Here is a 17,989-nt window from a genome sequence, read left to right on the forward strand (position 1 = left end):
GGGGTACCCTCACCAATGCGTATAACGAGACCATCCGTACACACGCGCGGCAATCGACGGCCGCGGCCTCGAAGACGGAAATAGCGTCGAGCGAATCGGTCAGGGCTCGAGCGACAACAGCCGTCGAATACGGAAGCGGGCTCGAGCGAACCGAGAGGCGTCGAGCGCAAGGACACTGTCCGCCGCCTGATGCGCGCACGAGAGCCAGGGCATTTAATGCACCTGACGCTTCCCCACCTAACACACGGGTCACGAGAGGCGTGATAGGGAACAGGCTTCTGTCCCATCGTTCTTTTTGCAGCCTTCCCACCGAACGACCCAGGGCGTGTCAGGACGCAGGAAACAAGGATGGAACGTCTAATCGGGACCCCCTCGAGACACCCAAGGTCAGCGCTCCGGATATCAGCAAATTACACGGCGTCCGACCCTCGACCGAACAGGGACCCTTCCTAAGGACGAGTTGGGCGTCGACTGACAACACCACAACTACCCCGCCGGATCTGCCGCCATACCGTACAAGCGTGCGACCTCAGAACCAGCGCGAGGCGGCGGGCAGGGCAGAACGCAGGAGCACGTGTAATCATCACCGGGCTATCAAGATGGGACGGCTCGAGGCCATGTCGTACGGAAGCCTCGAGTAGGTCAGCGCTCCATGCGGCTATCGACCCCTACTCTAACATCTACGCATGTACCCTGGGTCTCTCCTTGGAGCTATAAAAGGAGAGACTCAGGAATAGATCAGAAGAGGATCAGGACACAAGACCACGCTCATACGTAGTAGAGCTCCACACTTCATACCACGCTTGTATTCGCCCCTGTACAAGCACTTAGGTGCAAGATAATACAAACTCTCTCCCCCCCGCTGGACGTAGGGCCTTCTCTTGCCCGAACCAGGATAAATCTCTGTGTCTTCTTGCATCACCATCCGGGAAAGGGAGCACGCATACTAATTTACTCGTTGGTGTGACCCCCCGGGGGAAAACACCGACAACTGGTCCCACGTTTTTCCCTCCCCACGTTACTTGACCATTCATCTCCCACCGTAATTCTATCTAAAGTAATCGTGTAGGAGAGCAGATAGTTGCAGCCGCCAGGCGCCAGTTAGGGCTTCGACCAACAGGGAGAAGATGGCGACCCCTCCGGAGGGACCGGCGAGAGCGGCAACACGGACACCTGCATCGTCGTCGATGCCCACAACTACAGCAGCGACGGCACCTGCGTGCAACACGCCCACACCTGCATCGTTGCGGGCACCTGCCTCCACGATGTCCAGACCCAAGGCGACCATGTCGCTTTTTCGGACACCTTCGTCCAGGACGGAGACACCATCTGGCGATGAAGATGGAGGTGACTCTAGCCAAGGAACAGAAAGCCGCCGGCGTTCCTCTCAGACTGACGACAGGTAAGAGCACAAAATATCCCCTCCCCTTCCCTCCCCAAACACACCTGCTGGTAGATCATATCATTCTGAATTTGTTTTAGAAAGAGACTAGAAACATTGCATGGCTTTGCCGCACCGTTCATGGTGTTGGTCGGTGTATCATTGATACGGCAGGGTGAGGTACAGGTGTATATTTGGTCCCGTTCATTGTGTTGGCCGGCGTATCATTGCTAATAGGCAGGGTGAGGTAGAGATGTATATTTGGTCACTTCATTTGCTATCCATATCTGATTGCATCGTTTAGTTGTATATTAAACCCATGCTTCGATCAACCTAGATCCCATACTGAGTGCATAAATTATTTAGAGCAAACTGAGTACACAAATGTTTAAAGTTAATAGAAGAGTACCATTCAAATGAGAACTAGTACAATAGCAGAGTAGTTGCTCTTTACAGAGAAGCTAGAAAAGCTATTTGATGTGGTCTCTGATAATGCCAGAGTAGGAATCACAACTTTAGGATGAAGAGGTACTCGAGAACTACCCGATGGTATTTCTATTGTGCTCTTCAGATTTTACCAGCAATGCCAAATCTAGTAGTTGAACAAATAGGAACAACTGTTTAAATAATCAGAATGCAAGTAATGAAATATGGGAACCGATTGCAGCTTACATATATATATATTTCAAAATCTACTTTAGCTGCATAAGTTTGCATCCATTAAATATGAAATTATTTTTTAAGGCTTTTCAAGGAATATGAAGCTGTATGATAGATTGACCCCACAACAGATGAGTGGTGTATAATGTTTTCCTAGATTTTCTAGTTAAAAAGGTTGATCTTAATGTTCTTTGAGCATTTTAAAGCATGGAACAAAACCATTACTAAATTTTAGCGCTTGCAGTGCTGTGTCTTGGCAAGCTACAGCCACCGAGAAAGTAAATGATATATTTAGTTGCATTCTTATTTGTCCCATGTCTGGTGGCATTGGTCCCTATGTGCCTGTCCTACTACTAGCATGATTTATATTACTGCTGCAGCTGCCATCGATTAACTCTTTCTAGCCTAATTGGTCATATCTATTTGAACATAGTGGTAGGTTCAGATACTTTTGTTTTCGAGGACTTTTTTGGGTGATGATACTTGCAATGAAACAATGTCTTGTTATATGCTACATCACAATCAGTTAGAATTCGACAGGTTAATCAATATAGTGAAGGCAACTTGAAAATTGGCTATTCATGATCATCATAAAATCGTCATTACATTAGCAATGAAGGACACATCTGACTACCTTAATATGTGTGGATGCGTTTATGGCACATAATGAAGGACACATTATCGTTTGCCATTGTCAAGTTGTTCCTTCTTAAAATATTATTTTATCACCTATGCTTATGTGTTTCTCATTATATTATGTGACAGCTCAGAACAAACATGGACTATGTCTTTCACTTGCAAGGGGGCACTGGGGGGACAAGATTTTGCTCAGTATACAATAGACAAGGATTCGATCACGTTTGGTAACTTAATAACAATGAAATCAAATCTAGGGTATGGTGCCAGGGACTACTTGTACTATAAGAGGAGATGTGGTAACACTGTAGCAACACTAAACGAGATCGAATATTGTGAAGATGCAAATGCAATGTTATCAAGTAATGGGGAGGAAAGGGAGGTCAGATTAGTATTGTCAAGGGATCAAATAACAGAGCGAAATGTGGAGATAACACCAATTAAATTGCCAAGAATGGCATCAATTAGTGAAGATTCCATAGATGAGTCAATTGATGATTACAAGGTCTGGCTTAACAATATGCATAAAGACAGAAAATACATGGGTAAGTTATGTTGCTGGCCTATTCTAAATGGTTATATTATAATATATTGCAATGGCCACATCACTAATATCAACATGGTTTTTGTAGAATTTGAAGATGTATACAGGGAAGACACAGTCAAGACTTACAAAGAATGGTTAAGAGTGCAAGGACAACTTGATGATATTAGTAATATAACAATTTTTCCTAAACTGTCAACCAAACAATAATCAGTCCTTTGCAATCCATTTATATCTTACACATGTGACCTATTGTTTGCAGGTGCATATGACAACTATAGGAATCAGATTGATTTACTAAATTCAAGTGAAGATAGCAATCCAACACCACCTCTGAACCTACCCTCTCATGCTCGACGTGAGAAAACACAGGGAAATAGTAAGTAATGCTTATTGTGCTTTTATTTTGAGATTAGTTCAGTTGTCCCTAGTAAACAATTTTGTTTAACCTCTTGCATTGTATATAGTTTCCATTGACAAGACTCCCAAAAGAGGAAGGCACGAGGTACCCTAAAAGGATTGGCAGCCTCCCACAAGAGATCCAAGCAGGGCAGTCAGAAGCTTAAAGTTGAATTATCTAGAATTGGAGGAGTTTCAGGTTAGAACACACGCACATTTATTGATGAAATAGTATTGTTTACAAGGAAAAAAGCACCACTCATTGGAGTGAGAACATGGAGAGATATCCACGAAGATGTTAAAAAGTCAATAGCATCTAATATTATGGTAAGTTCTGATTTGTTTTCGGTTGCTTACACATTTACCAAATTATTTAAGAAGTGGCCTAGTATTTATATTTTTTTTGCTCAACAGAATAAGTGGGACCTTGAGAATAATGAGGAAAACAGGAAAAAAATATGGACCATCGCAAATGAGCGTTACAAAGGATGGCGATCAACATTAAGTGCTACGTACAGGGCATACACCACCGATGATAAGAGAATGAGACACAAGCTAGAAGAGTTGGACATTGTTGAATGGCACTATCTGGTGATGTATTTTGGTAGCGAAGAATTTCAGGTTTGATGACATTTATTTTATTCTTGCCAATTGTACCTGCTAAAATAAAGGATATGTTTTGACAAATTCACTATATTTTTAAAAATAACTCCGTGTGTAGAGGATTAGCAACAAGAATTCTCGTAATCGGCACAATAAAAAGATAAACCATGTGACCGGATCAAAGTCTTTTTCTCAGTTAAGCTATGAGAAGGTAATAACTTCAAAAGCACATGTACATGCTTCCTTACATGATGAAATGTCACTAATTTGTTACATTCTTTCCACACTAGAGGTATCCACTAACTGGTGATGAGCCAAATGATTTGGACCTTTTTATGATGACACACACTAAGAATGGGGACTGGACAAGCCAAGAATCTAGGGATGTCTATGTGAGTATATAGCAGTTTGTACAATCCTTATTAAGTGATACAATACAAAGTGAATTCCTACAATTTATTTTTCAATTAACTACTTTTATTATCATCTCTTTGTTAGGATAATGCAAGCAACAAACTTTCAGAGAGGGAAACAAATGGAGATATAAACATCATCTCAGACGTGGAGCAAAACCATATTTTCCAGGTAGCCTACAAGGAAACAACAAACTACAAATCAACTAAGATCCATGCTAATGGATACATGGCAAAGTACCCAACTAGAAGGCAGCTACTGTCTGAGGAATACCAGTTCCGTGTCCGTCAAGATGCGACACTGATGGAGGCGTTTGCAAAGCTACAAGAACGAATTGAAACTCAAGAGGCTGAAAGGCAAGCCAAAAGGGAAGAACATAGGCGTCAGATAGAAGAAATGGAGAAGGCAAGGGAGGCTGATAGAGAAGCACTTAAGCAAGAGTTTATGTCGATGATGCAAGCAATACAAGGACAAACATCATTACCACAGGTAATATTAGTGTAAAATCTTAACGTGCCATACCAAGTAATGTGTTGCTCCTTGCTTACTTTAACTTGAATATATTGCTGACCTAGGATAAGAGTGGTTAATCTTTGAATATATCCTATGTGTGTGCTCCCGGTTAACTAAATTAGTGAAAAACTCTAGATGTTTATGCTGAAATGGCTGCATCTACAGTTTTTTGTTATGCAATTATTTTGGTGCTATAAATGATGTTTTCAGTGATCATGGTAAATACAAAACTTGTAGACAACTTCATTATCTTGATTGTGCTAAAATTTCATGACCATAGGACTGATGGTTTAGGAGTTGCAGATTTTACAAATTGGCTATCAGGTTTTGCATGCCCTCTGGACAGACCTGAATAATTATCTTGTTTGCCTTATTTAAACATGGGATCATGCTTCAGTGATAGTATAATAATTATAAGTTTTTTCATAAGCTTTCTAAATTGTTTTGGATCACTACTTTTGGTGGTCTAGAGCTATAGTTATAGCTGTTCAAATTTGGGTGGCAGATTCTCTCCAAATCTGGACAGGGATGCCTTGTTTGTGTTGTTTAATCCCTTTAGCTATGGAATCCTATTTAGATGATAATGATAAAGTTGTAGCTAACATAAAATTCTTTCTAAGATAACTGGCTACAAACCTTGCTTATAGTAGTTAAGTTCTTACTAAAGGTGTTGTTTTGGTGTAGACAATATGCATATCTGAAATTTAAATGTGTAAACATCATTTTTGTACTTCCAAACTCAAACATGTTTTTTCTGATCAAACTTTAAATGTAGGGTGACAAAGAGGGAGAAATTGCCGAGCTTGGTGCAGAAACAAACATGTTTGAAGGAAATGTAACAACAAGAGAAAATGAAGAAATATCACATCAACAGGTAGTTCAAGGATTGATGAGAGTTTAATGTTGTATGTTATAGTCCATAGTATGGGCCTAATTTTCCCTCCATCTATTGATTCGCAGGATAACCCACATAGCAGCCTGCTGCAAACACAACTCACAGATGCTACAGGGATAACTACCGGTCGTACTAGCAGCACACTGGAAACACAACTTGCATCTACAACACCTGCAACTACTGCTAATACTCGCACAACTAGGAGTGCTGTGAATAAGTCAAAAACAGCCCAAAACAAAGGAGGGAATCTAGCAGTTTCTTATACTAATACAAAAGCATTGAAGGATGATGCGGCTAAGAAACGAGCATTTGGCAAAAGGAAAGAACAAGCAGGCAGTGTGCAGGTGATTTTTTTGTCACTCCACTACCTAGGAATATTCTTGGATCAGATTTGTGTCACTGAGTATTTTTTTTGTATATACCTAATTGACTTGTAGGTTTGACATATAGCCTTTACAGGGGACACTTTACTTTTGAATAATTCTGCAAACCTGCTAGTCTTTAGTTTAAGATTATAAATTGCTTGCTTTGTCAACTCCAAACTGTTGTTGCCAAAATAATACAATTTTAGTTTACCTGATACATATACTAATTGTTAATGATTCATTTTAGGAGCAAGATGGAGTTTGAATGGAGCGCACAATTGATGGGATGATCAACATCAAGGCAACCATACCATTGTTGCAGTGCTCCATAGCTCATTACATTTTGATGTGATCAAACTAGATAGTGATTTGTGTTGGATACATTATGTGTTTCATTTGTGGATGTGTTATCTACTAAGTTTGACATTGGATGGTTTTGGTTTCATTAATTATTTGTATGAACAGACTAGGTTTAATGGATGTCTAAATATTTCATACATCTTATATTGTTCGGCGTGCAATTACTGTTTGTAGCTACTAAACAAAGCATTACAATATGGGCTATTGGCATAATAATTTGATGATGCAATATATGCTATAGCAACAAACAAATGGTGTGGCAAAAACCTCATACCAATAAAATAGTGGGTGTGGTAATAGAGTTACACCTATAGCAACCAAAACAATTGTCGCAATAGATGGTTCTACCAATAGCAACCACAATACTTTGTGTGGCAATATAGAGACCACCTCTAGCAACCAAAACATTTGTCGTGGCAATAAAGGGTTTCAACTATAGCAACCACATAGACAAGTGTGGCAATAGAGAAGCCACCTTTAGCAACCAAAACATTTCTCATGGCAATAGAGGGTTCTCCCTATAGCAACCACATATATAAGTGTTGCAATAGGGAAACCACCTGTAGCAACCAAATATCTATTGTGGCAATAGAGAGTCTACCTATAGCAACCACAGAGATACTGAAGCAATAGGAGGTCCATCTATCGCAATGCTATTGATGTGTAGCAATAGGGTCTATGGCAACACTCATCATCGTTGCTAGTGTACCTATTGCTACTCTTTCCATATGTGGCAACAAATATCTTTGGCAACACCTAGTGTGCTGCAATAGTTATTATTGCAACACCCATGGTGGTTGTCTGTATTATTGCTCACAACACTTCATGGTGTTGCCAGAACACTCTCTTGTGTTGCAATAGAGAAAAGTCTATGGCAACACCAAAATAATGTGTTGCACAATCCTATTGCTACCGTAACAGTGGCAACACCTCCCAACCATTTTTTTGTGTTGCAATTTTGTCTATTGCAACACTTTTTGGCCTATTGCAACACTTTTAGGCTGTTGCATCATGGGGGAAACCTTGTAGTGTTAGCACTATCTCCAAACATATCAAACCGAGCTTCCACTTGAGCCTCTTCACCAAAGTACCAACAGGTGCTTCCAAAATGGTTTCTTAGACTATGGTGCATTAGGCGCAAACCATGCACATATCTTGCACCGAAACTAACAGTATTTCTAAACAGACCAAAGTGAGATTCGATATGACACACGTCATCAAGGAGTTCCATCGGGTGCATCCAAATTGATTTCCAAGCAAATGGTATGTTCCATGCAAACCGGGCACCTATCTTGCTTCAAGATTAGCACTATCTCCAAATAGACCGAACCGAGCTTCCACTTGAGCCTCTTCATCTAGGAGTACACACAGATGTGTCAAAAATGTTTTCTTCGACTATGGTGCATTAAGCACAAACTATGCACCTATCTTGCACCGAAACTAACATTGTCTCTAAATAAACCAAAGCAAGATTCCATATGACACACATCATCAAGAAGTTCCATCAGGTGCATCCAAAATGATTTCCAAGCATATGGTATGTTCCATGCAAACCATGCACCTACCTTGCATAAGGATTAGCACTATCTCTAAACTGACCGTATCAAGCTTGCACTTGAGCCTCTTCACCCAAGAGTACCAAATAGTAAATCCAAAATGGTTTCATAGACTATGGTACATTAGGCACAAACTGTGCACCTATCTTGCACTAAAACTTACAATGTCTACAAACGGACCGAAGCAAGATTCCATATGACACACGTCATCTAGGAGTTCCATTGGGTGCGTCCAAATTGATTTCTAAGCATATACTATGTTCCATGCAAATCATGCACCTATCCGGCATCAAGATTAGCACTATCTCCAAACATATCAAACCGAGTTTCCACTGGAGGCTCTTCACCGAAGTACCAACAGGTGCTTCCAAAATGGTTTCTTAGACTATGGTGCATTAGGCGCAAATCATGCACATATCTTGCACCAAAACTAACATTATTTCTAAACAGACCAAAGTGAGATTACATATGACACACATCATCAAGGAGTTCCATCGGGTGCATCCAAATTTATTTCCAAGCAAATAGTATGTTCAATGCAAACCGTGCACCTATCTTGCATCAAGATTAGCACTATCTCCAAACAGACCGAACCGAGCTTCCACTTGAGCCTCTTCATCTTGGTGTACAAACAGGTGTGTCAAAAATGGTTTCTTAGACTATGGTGCAATAGGCACAAACTATGGACCTATCTTGCACCGAAACTAACATTGTCTCCAAATGGACCGAAGCGAGATTCCATATGACACACGTCATCTAGGAGTTCCATTGGGTGCGTCCAAATTGATTTCTAAGCATATGCTATGTTCCTTGCAAATCATGCACCTATCTTGCATCAAGATTAGCACTATCTCCAAACATATCAAACCGAGCTTCCACTTGAGCCTCTTCACCAAAGTACCAACAGGTGCTTCCAAAATGGTTTCTTAGACTATGGTGCATTAGGCGCAAACCATGCACATATCTTGCACCAAAACTAACACTATTTCTAAACAGACCAAAGTGAGATTACATGACACACGTCATCAAGGAGTTCCATCGGGTGCATCCAAATTGATTTCCAAGCAAATGGTATGTTCCATACAAACCGGGCACCTATCTTGCTTCAAGATTAGCACTATCTCCAAAAAGACCGAACCGAGCTTCCACTTGAGCCTCTTCATCTAAGACTACAAACAGGAGAGTCACAAATGGTTTCTTCGACTATGGTGCATTAAGCACAAACTATGCACCTATCTTGCACCGAAACTAACATTGTCTCCAAATGGACCGAAGCGAGATTCCATATGACACACGTCGTCAAGGAGTTCCATCTGATGCATCCCAATTGATTTCCAAGCATATGGTATGTTCCTTGCAAACCGTGCACCTATCTTGCATCAAGATTAGCACTATCTATAAACGACTGAACCGAGCATCCACTTGAGCCACTTCACCTAGGAGTACCAACAAGTGCGTCCAAAATGTTTTCTTAGACTATGGTGCATTAGGTGCAAACTGTGCACCTATCTTGCACCGAAACTAACAATGTCTCCAAATGGACCAAAGCGAGATGCCATATGACACACGTCATCATGGAGTTCCATCGGGTGCATCCAAATTGATTTCCAAGCATATGGTATGTTCCTTGCAAATCATGCACTTATCTTGCATCAAGATTAGCACTATCTCCAAACAGATCAAACCGAGCTTCCACGTGAGCCTCTTCTTCTAGGAGTACAAACAGGTGTGCAAAAATGGTTTCTTAGACTATGGTGCATTAGGCACAAACTATGCACCTATATTGCACTGAAACTAACATTATCTCCAAATGGACCGAAGCGAGATTCCATATGACACACATCGTGAAGGAGTTCCATTGGGTGCATCCAAATTGATTTCCAAGCATATGGTATGTTCCATTCAAACCGTGCACCTATCTTACATCAAGATTAGCACTATCTCTAAACAGACCGAACCGAGCATCCACTTGAGACCCTTCACCTAGGATAACCAACAGGTGCTTCCAAAATGGCTTCTTAGACTATGCTGCATTACGGGCAAACCATGCACATATCTTGCACCGAAACTAACACGAATTCTAAACATACCAAAATGAGATTCCATATGACACACGACATCAAGGAGTTCTATCGGGTGCATCCAAATTGATTTCCAAGAAAATAGTATGTTCTATGCAAACCGTGCACCTATCTTGCATCAAGATTAGCACTATCTCTAAACAGACCGAACCGAGCATCCACTTGAGCCCCTTCACCTAGAAGTACCAACAAGTGGTCCAAAATGGTTTCTTAGACTATGGTGCATTAGGTGCAAACTGTGCACCTATCTTGCACCGAAACTAACAATGTCTCCAAATGGACCGAAGCGAGATTCCATATGACACACGTCGTCAAGGAGTTCCATCGGGTGCATCCAAATTGATTTCCATGCATATGGTATGTTCCATGCAAACCATGCACCTACCTTGCATAAGGATTAGCACTATCTCCAAACTGACCGAATCAAGTTTCCACTTGAGCCTCTTCACCCAAGAGTACCAAATAGTGCATCCAAAATGGTTTCTTAGACTATGGTGCATTAGGCGCAAACTGTGCACTTATCTTGCACTAAAACTTACAATGTCTACAAACGGACCGAAGCAAGAATCCATATGACACACGTCATCTAGGAGTTCCATTGGGTGCATCCAAATTGATTTCTATGCATATGCTATGTTCCCTGCAAATCATGCACCTATCTTGCATCAAGATTAGCACTATCTCCAAACATATCAAACCGAGCTTTCAATTGAGCCTCCTCACCGAAGTACCAACAGGTGCTTCCAAAATGGTTTCTTAGACTATGGTGCATTAGGCGCAAACCATGCACATATCTTGCACCGAAACTAACACTATTTCTAAACAGACCAAAGTGAGATTCCATATGACACACGTCATCAAGGAGTTCCATCGGGTGCATCCAAATTAATTTCCATGCAAATGGTATGTTCCATGCAAACCCTGCACCTATCTTGCATCAATATTAGCACTATCTCGAAATAGACGAACCGAGCTTTCACTTGAGCCTCTTCATCTAGGAGTATAAACAGGTGTGTCAAAAATGGTTTCTTAGAGTATGGTGCATTAGGCACAAACTATGCACCTATTTTGCACCGTAACTAACATTATCTCCAAACAGACAGAAGCGAGATTCCATATGACACACGTCATCTAGGAGTTCCATTGGGTGCGTCCAAATTGATTTCTTAACATATGGTACGTTGCATGCAAACTCTGCAACTATCTTGCATCAAGATTAGCACTATATCCGAATAGACCAAATCGAGCCACCACTTTAGCCTCTTCAACTACGAGTACCATCGGGTGCGTCTAAAATGGTTTCTTAGGCTATGGTGCATTATGCGTAAACCGTGCACATATCTTCTACCAAAACTAACACTGTCTCTAAACAAACCGAAGCAAGATTCCATATGACACAAATCATCAAGAAGTTATATCAGGTGCGTCCTAATTGATTTCTAAGCATATCATATGTTCCATGCAAACCATGCATCTATCTTGCATCAAGATTAACACTATCTCCAAACAGACCGAACCGAGCATCCACTTGAGCCCCTTCACATAGGAGTATCAACAAGTGCGTCCAAAATGGTTTCTTAGACTATGGTGCATTAGGTGCAAACTGTGCACCTATCTTGCACCGAAACTAACAATGTCTCCAAATGGACCGAAGCGAGATTCCAAATGACACACGTCATCAAGGAGTTCCATCGGGTGTATCCAAATTGATTTCCAAGCATATGGTATGTTCCATGCAAATCGTGCACCTATCTTCCATCAAGACTAGCACTATCTCTAAACAGACCGAACCGAGCCTCCACTTGAGCCTCTTCACCTGGGAGTACCAATAGGTGCTTCCAAAATGGTTTCTTAGACTTTGGTGCATTAGGCGCAAACCGTGCACGTATCTTGCACCGAAACTAATACTATCTCTAAGCACACCAAAGCAAGATTCCATATGACGCACGTCATCAAAGAGTTCTATCGGGTGTGTCCAAATCAATTTCTAAGCAAATGGTACGTTCCATGCAGACCGTGCATCTATCTTGCATCAAGATTAGCACTATCTCCAAATAGACCAAACCGAGCTTTCACTTGAGCCTTTTACCTAGGAGTACCATCGGGTGCGTCCAAAATGGTTTCTTAGCCTATGCTGCATTATGTGCAAACCTTGCACCTATCTTGCACCGAAACTAATAATGTCTCCAAACAGACCAAAGCAAGATTTTGTATGACACACGTCATCTAGGAGTTCCATCATGTGCGTCCAGATTGATTTCCAAGCATTTGGTATGTTCCATGCAAACCGTGCACCTATCTTTCATCAAGATTAGCACTATCTCCAAACAGACCGAACCGAGCATCCACTTGAGCCCCTTCACCTAGGAGTACCAACAAGTGCGTCTAAAATGGTTTCTTAGACTATGGCGCATTAGGTGCAAACTGTGCACCTATCTTGCACCGAAACTAACATGTCTCCAAATGGACCGAAACGAGATTCCATATGACACACGTCGTCAAGGAGTTCCATCGGGTGCATCCAAATTGATTTCCAAGCATATGGTATGTTCCATGCAAAGCATGCACCTACCTTACATAAGGATTAGCACTATCTCCAAACTGACCGAACCAAGCTTCCACTTGAGCCTCTTCACCCAAGAGTACCAAATAGTGCGTCCAAAATGGTTTCTTAGACTATAGTGCATTAGACGCAAACTGTGCACCTATCTTGCACTAAAACTTACAATGTCTACAAACGGACCGAAGCAAGATTCCATATGACACACATCATCTAGGAGTTACATTGGGTGCGTCCAAATTGATTTCTAAGCATATGGTATGTTCCTTGCAAATCATGCACCTATCTTGCATCAAGATTAGCACTATCTCCAAACATATCAAACCGAGCTTTCAATTGAGCCTCCTCACGAAGTACCAACAGGTGCTTCCAAAATGGTTTCTTAGACTATGGTGCATTAGGCGCAAACCATGCACATATCTTGCACCGAAACTAACAGTATTTCTAAACAGACCAAAGTGAGATTCCATATGACACACGTCATCAAGGAGTTCCATCGGGTGCATCCAAATTAATTTCCATGCAAATGGTATGTTCCATGCAAACCCTGCACCTATCTTGCATCAATATTAGCACTATCTCGAAATAGACGAACCGAGCTTTCACTTGAGCCTCTTCATCTAGGAGTATAAACAGGTGTGTCAAAAATGGTTTCTTAGAGTATGGTGCATTAGGCACAAACTATGCACCTATTTTGCACCGTAACTAACATTATCTCCAAACAGACAGAAGCGAGATTCCATATGACACACGTCATCTAGGAGTTCCATTGGGTGCGTCCAAATTGATTTCTTAACATATGGTACGTTGCATGCAAACTCTGCAACTATCTTGCATCAAGATTAGCACTATATCCGAATAGACCAAATCGAGCCACCACTTTAGCCTCTTCAACTACGAGTACGATCGGGTGCGTCTAAAATGGTTTCTTAGGCTATGGTGCATTATGCGTAAACCGTGCACATATCTTCTACCAAAACTAACACTGTCTCTAAACAAACAGAAGCAAGATTCCATATGACACAAATCATCAAGAAGTTATACCAGGTGCGTCCTAATTGATTTCTAAGCATATCATATGTTCCATGCAAACCATGCATCTATCTTGCATCAAGATTAACACTATCTCCAAACAGACCGAACCGAGCATCCACTTGAGCCCCTTCACATAGGAGTACCAACAAGTGCGTCCAAAATGGTTTCTTAGACTATGGTGCATTAGGTGCAAACCGTGCACCTATCTTGCACCGAAACTAACAATGTCTCCAAATGGACCGAAGCGAGATTCCAAATGACACACGTCATCAAGGAGTTCCATCGGGTGTATCCAAATTGATTTCCAAGCATATGGTATGTTCCATGCAAATCGTGCACCTATCTTCCATCAAGACTAGCACTATCTCTAAACAGACCGAACCGAGCCTCCACTTGAGCCTCTTCACCTAGGAGTACCAATAGGTGCTTCCAAAATGGTTTCTTAGACTTTGGTGCATTAGGCGCAAACCGTGCACATATCTTGCACCGAAACTAATACTATCTCTAAGCACACCAAAGCAAGATTCCATATGACGCACGTCATCAAAGAGTTCTATCGGGTGTGTCCAAATCAATTTCAAAGCAAATGGTACGTTCCATGTAGACCGTGCATCTATCTTGCATCAAGATTAGCACTATCTCAAAATAGACCAAACCGAGCTTTCACTTGAGCCTTTTACCTAGGAGTACCATCGGGTGCGTCCCAAATGGTTCCTTAGCCTTTGCTGCATTATGTGCAATCCTTGCACCTATCATGCACCGAAACTAATAATGTCTCCAAACAGACCAAAGCAAGATTTTGTATGACACACGTCATCTTGGAGTTCCATCATGTGCGTCCAGATTGATTTCCAAGCATTTGGTATGTTCCATGCAAACCGTGCACCTATCTTTCATCAAGATTAACACTATCTCCAAACAGACCGAACCGAGCATCCACTTGAGCCCCTTCACCTAGGAGTACCAACAGGTGCGTCTAAAATGGTTTCTTAGACTATGGCGCATTAGGTGCAAACTGTGCACCTATCTTGCACCGAAACTAACATGTCTCCAAATGGACCGAAACGAGATTCCATATGACACACGTCGTCAAGGAGTTCCATCGGGTGCATCCAAATTGATTTCCAAGCATATGGTATGTTCCATGCAAAGCATGCACCTACCTTGCATAAGGATTAGCACTATCTCCAAACTGACCGAACCAAGCTTCCACTTGAGCCTCTTCACCCAAGAGTACCAAATAGTGCGTCCAAAATGGTTTCTTAGACTATAGTGCATTAGGCGCAAACTGTGCACCTATCTTGCACTAAAACTTACAATGTCTACAAACGGACCGAAGCAAGATTCCATATGACACACGTCATCTAGGAGTTCCATTGGGTGCGTCCAAATTGATTTCTAAGCATATGGTATGTTCCTTGCAAATCATGCACCTATCTTGCATCAAGATTAGCACTATCTCTAAACAGATCAAACAGAGCTTCCACTTGAGCCTCTTCACTAAAGTACCAACAGGTGCTTCCAAAATGGTTTCTTAGACTATGGTGCATTAGGCGCAAACCATGCACATATCTTGCACCGAAACTACCACTGCTTCTAAATAGACCAAAGCGAGATTCCATATGACACACGTCATCTTGGAGTTCCATCGGGTGCATCAAAATTGATTTCCAAGCATATGGTATGTTCCATGCAAACCGTGCACCTATTTTGCATCAAGATTAGCACTATCTCCAAACAGACCGAACCGAGCTTCCACTTGACCCTCTTTATCTAGGAGTACAAACAGGTGCGTCAAAATGGTTTCTTAGACTATGGTGCATTACGCACAAACTATGCACCTATCTTGCACCGAAACTAACATTGTCTCCAAACAGACCGAAGCGAGATTCCATATGACACACGTCATCTAGGAGTTCCATTATGTGCGTCCAAATTGATTTCTTAACATAGGGTACGTTGCATGCAAACTGTGCAACTATCTTGCATCAAGATTAGCACTATATACGAACAGACCAAATCGAGCCTCCACTTGAGCCTCTTCAACTACAAGTACCATCGGGTGCGTCTAAAATTGTTTCTTAGCCTATGGTGCATTAGGCATAAACCGTGCACATATCTTCTACCAAAACTAACAGTCTCTAAACGAACCGAAGCAAGATTCCATATGACACAAATCATCAAGAAGTTATCTCAGGTGCGTCCAAATTGATTTCTAAGCATATCATATGTTCCTTGCAAACCATGCATCTATCTTGCATCAAGATTAACACTATCTTCAAACAGACCGAACCGAGCATCCACTTGAGCCCCTTCACCTAGGAGTACCAACAAGTGCGTCCAAAATGGTTTCTTAGACTATGATGCATTAGGTGCAAACTGTGCACCTATCTTGCACTGAAACTAACAATGTCTCCAAATGGACCGAAGTGAGATTCCAAATGACACACGTCATCAAGGAGTTCCATCGGGTGCATCCAAATTGATTTCCAAGCATATGGTATGTTCCATGCAAATCGTGCACCTATCTTCCATCAAGACTAGCACTATCTCTAAACATATTGAACCGAGCCTCCACTTGAGCCTCTTCACCTAGGAGTACCAACAGGTGCTTCCAAAATGGTTTCTTAGACTTTGGTGCATTAGGCGCAAACCATGCATATATCTTGCACCAAAACTAATACTATGTCTAAGCACACGAAAGCGAGATTCCATATGACACACGTCATCAAGGAGTTCTATCGGGTGTGTCCAAATCAATTTCTAAGCAAATGGTACGTTCCATGCAGACCGTGTATCTATCTTGCATCAAGATTAGCACTATCTCCAAATAGACCAAACTGAGCTTTAACTTGAGCCTTTTACCTAGGAGTACCATCGGGTGCGTCCAAAATGGTTTCTTAGCCTATGCTGCATTATGTGCAAACCTTACACCTATCTTGCTCCGAAACTAACACTGTCTCCAAACAGACCAAAGCAAGATTTTGTATTACACACGTCATCTAGAAGTTCCATCATGTGCGTCCAGATTGATTTCCAAGCATTTGGTATGTTCCATGCAAACCGTGCACCTATCTTTCATCAAGATTAGCACTATCTCCAAACAGACCGAACCGAGCATCCACTTGAGCCCCTTCACCTAGGAGTACCAACAAGTGCGTCCAAATTGGTTTCTTAGACTATGGTGCATTAGGTGGAAACTATACACCTATCTTGCACCGAAACTTACAATGTCTCCAAATGGACCGAAACAAGATACCATATGACACACGTCGTCAAGGAGTTGCATCGGGTGCATCCAAATTGATTTCCATGCATATGGTATGTTCCATGCAAAGCATGCACCAACCGTGCATAAGGATTAGCACTATCTCCAAACTGACCGAACCAAGCTTCCACTTGAGCCTCTTCACCCAAGAGTACCAAATAGTGCGTCCTGCATTAGGCGCAAACTGTGCACCTATCTTGCACTAAAACTTAATATGTCTACAAACGGACCGAAGCAAGATTCCATATGACACACGTCGTCTAGGAGTTCCATTGGGTGCGTCCAAATTGATTTCTAAGCATATGCTATGTTCCTTGCAAATCATGCACCTATCTTGCATCAAGATTAGCACTATCTCCAAACAGATCAAACGGAGCTTCCACTTGAGCCTCTTCACTAAAGTACCAACAGGTGCTTCCAAAATGGTTTCATAGACTATGGTGCATTAGGCGCAAACCATGTACATATCTTGCACCGAAACTAACACTGCTTCTAAATACACCAAAGCGAGATTCCATATGACACACTTCATCAAGGAGTTCCATCGGGTGCATCGAAATTGATTTCCAAGCATATGGTATGTTCCATGCAAACCGTGCACCTATCTTGCATCAAGATTAGCACTATCTCCAAACAAACCGAACCGAGCTTCCACTTGAGCCTCTTCATCTAGGAGTACAAACAGGTGCGTCAAAAATGGTTTCTTAGACTATAGTGCA

General features: G+C 41.8%; 1 protein-coding gene across 6 annotated transcripts; it reads left to right on the forward strand.

Annotated features, from left to right (window-relative positions):
- On the forward strand, positions 1,074-6,852 carry LOC110433011. 6 transcript variants are annotated; one of them, XM_021454521.1, is made up of 12 exons: positions 1,074-1,402; positions 2,807-3,222; positions 3,310-3,390; positions 3,484-3,600; positions 3,689-3,947; positions 4,070-4,241; positions 4,342-4,434; positions 4,514-4,615; positions 4,722-5,126; positions 5,926-6,024; positions 6,111-6,389; positions 6,658-6,852. In XM_021454521.1, exons 6-12 carry the CDS (start codon positions 4,164-4,166, stop codon positions 6,673-6,675), a joined length of 1,074 nt encoding a protein of 357 aa, XP_021310196.1. In that variant the 5' UTR covers positions 1,074-1,402; positions 2,807-3,222; positions 3,310-3,390; positions 3,484-3,600; positions 3,689-3,947; positions 4,070-4,163; the 3' UTR covers positions 6,676-6,852. The 6 variants fall into 6 exon arrangements, 5 of the variants coding, with proteins under 5 accessions (XP_021310196.1, XP_021310193.1, XP_021310194.1 ...); XM_021454518.1 differs by having other exon boundaries at positions 4,035-4,241; positions 6,658-6,848; XM_021454519.1 differs by having other exon boundaries at positions 3,703-3,947; positions 4,035-4,241; positions 6,658-6,848.

Source organism: Sorghum bicolor, chromosome 2 (genome assembly GCF_000003195.3).
Source record: "Sorghum bicolor cultivar BTx623 chromosome 2, Sorghum_bicolor_NCBIv3, whole genome shotgun sequence".
NCBI lineage: Eukaryota > Viridiplantae > Streptophyta > Magnoliopsida > Poales > Poaceae > Sorghum > Sorghum bicolor.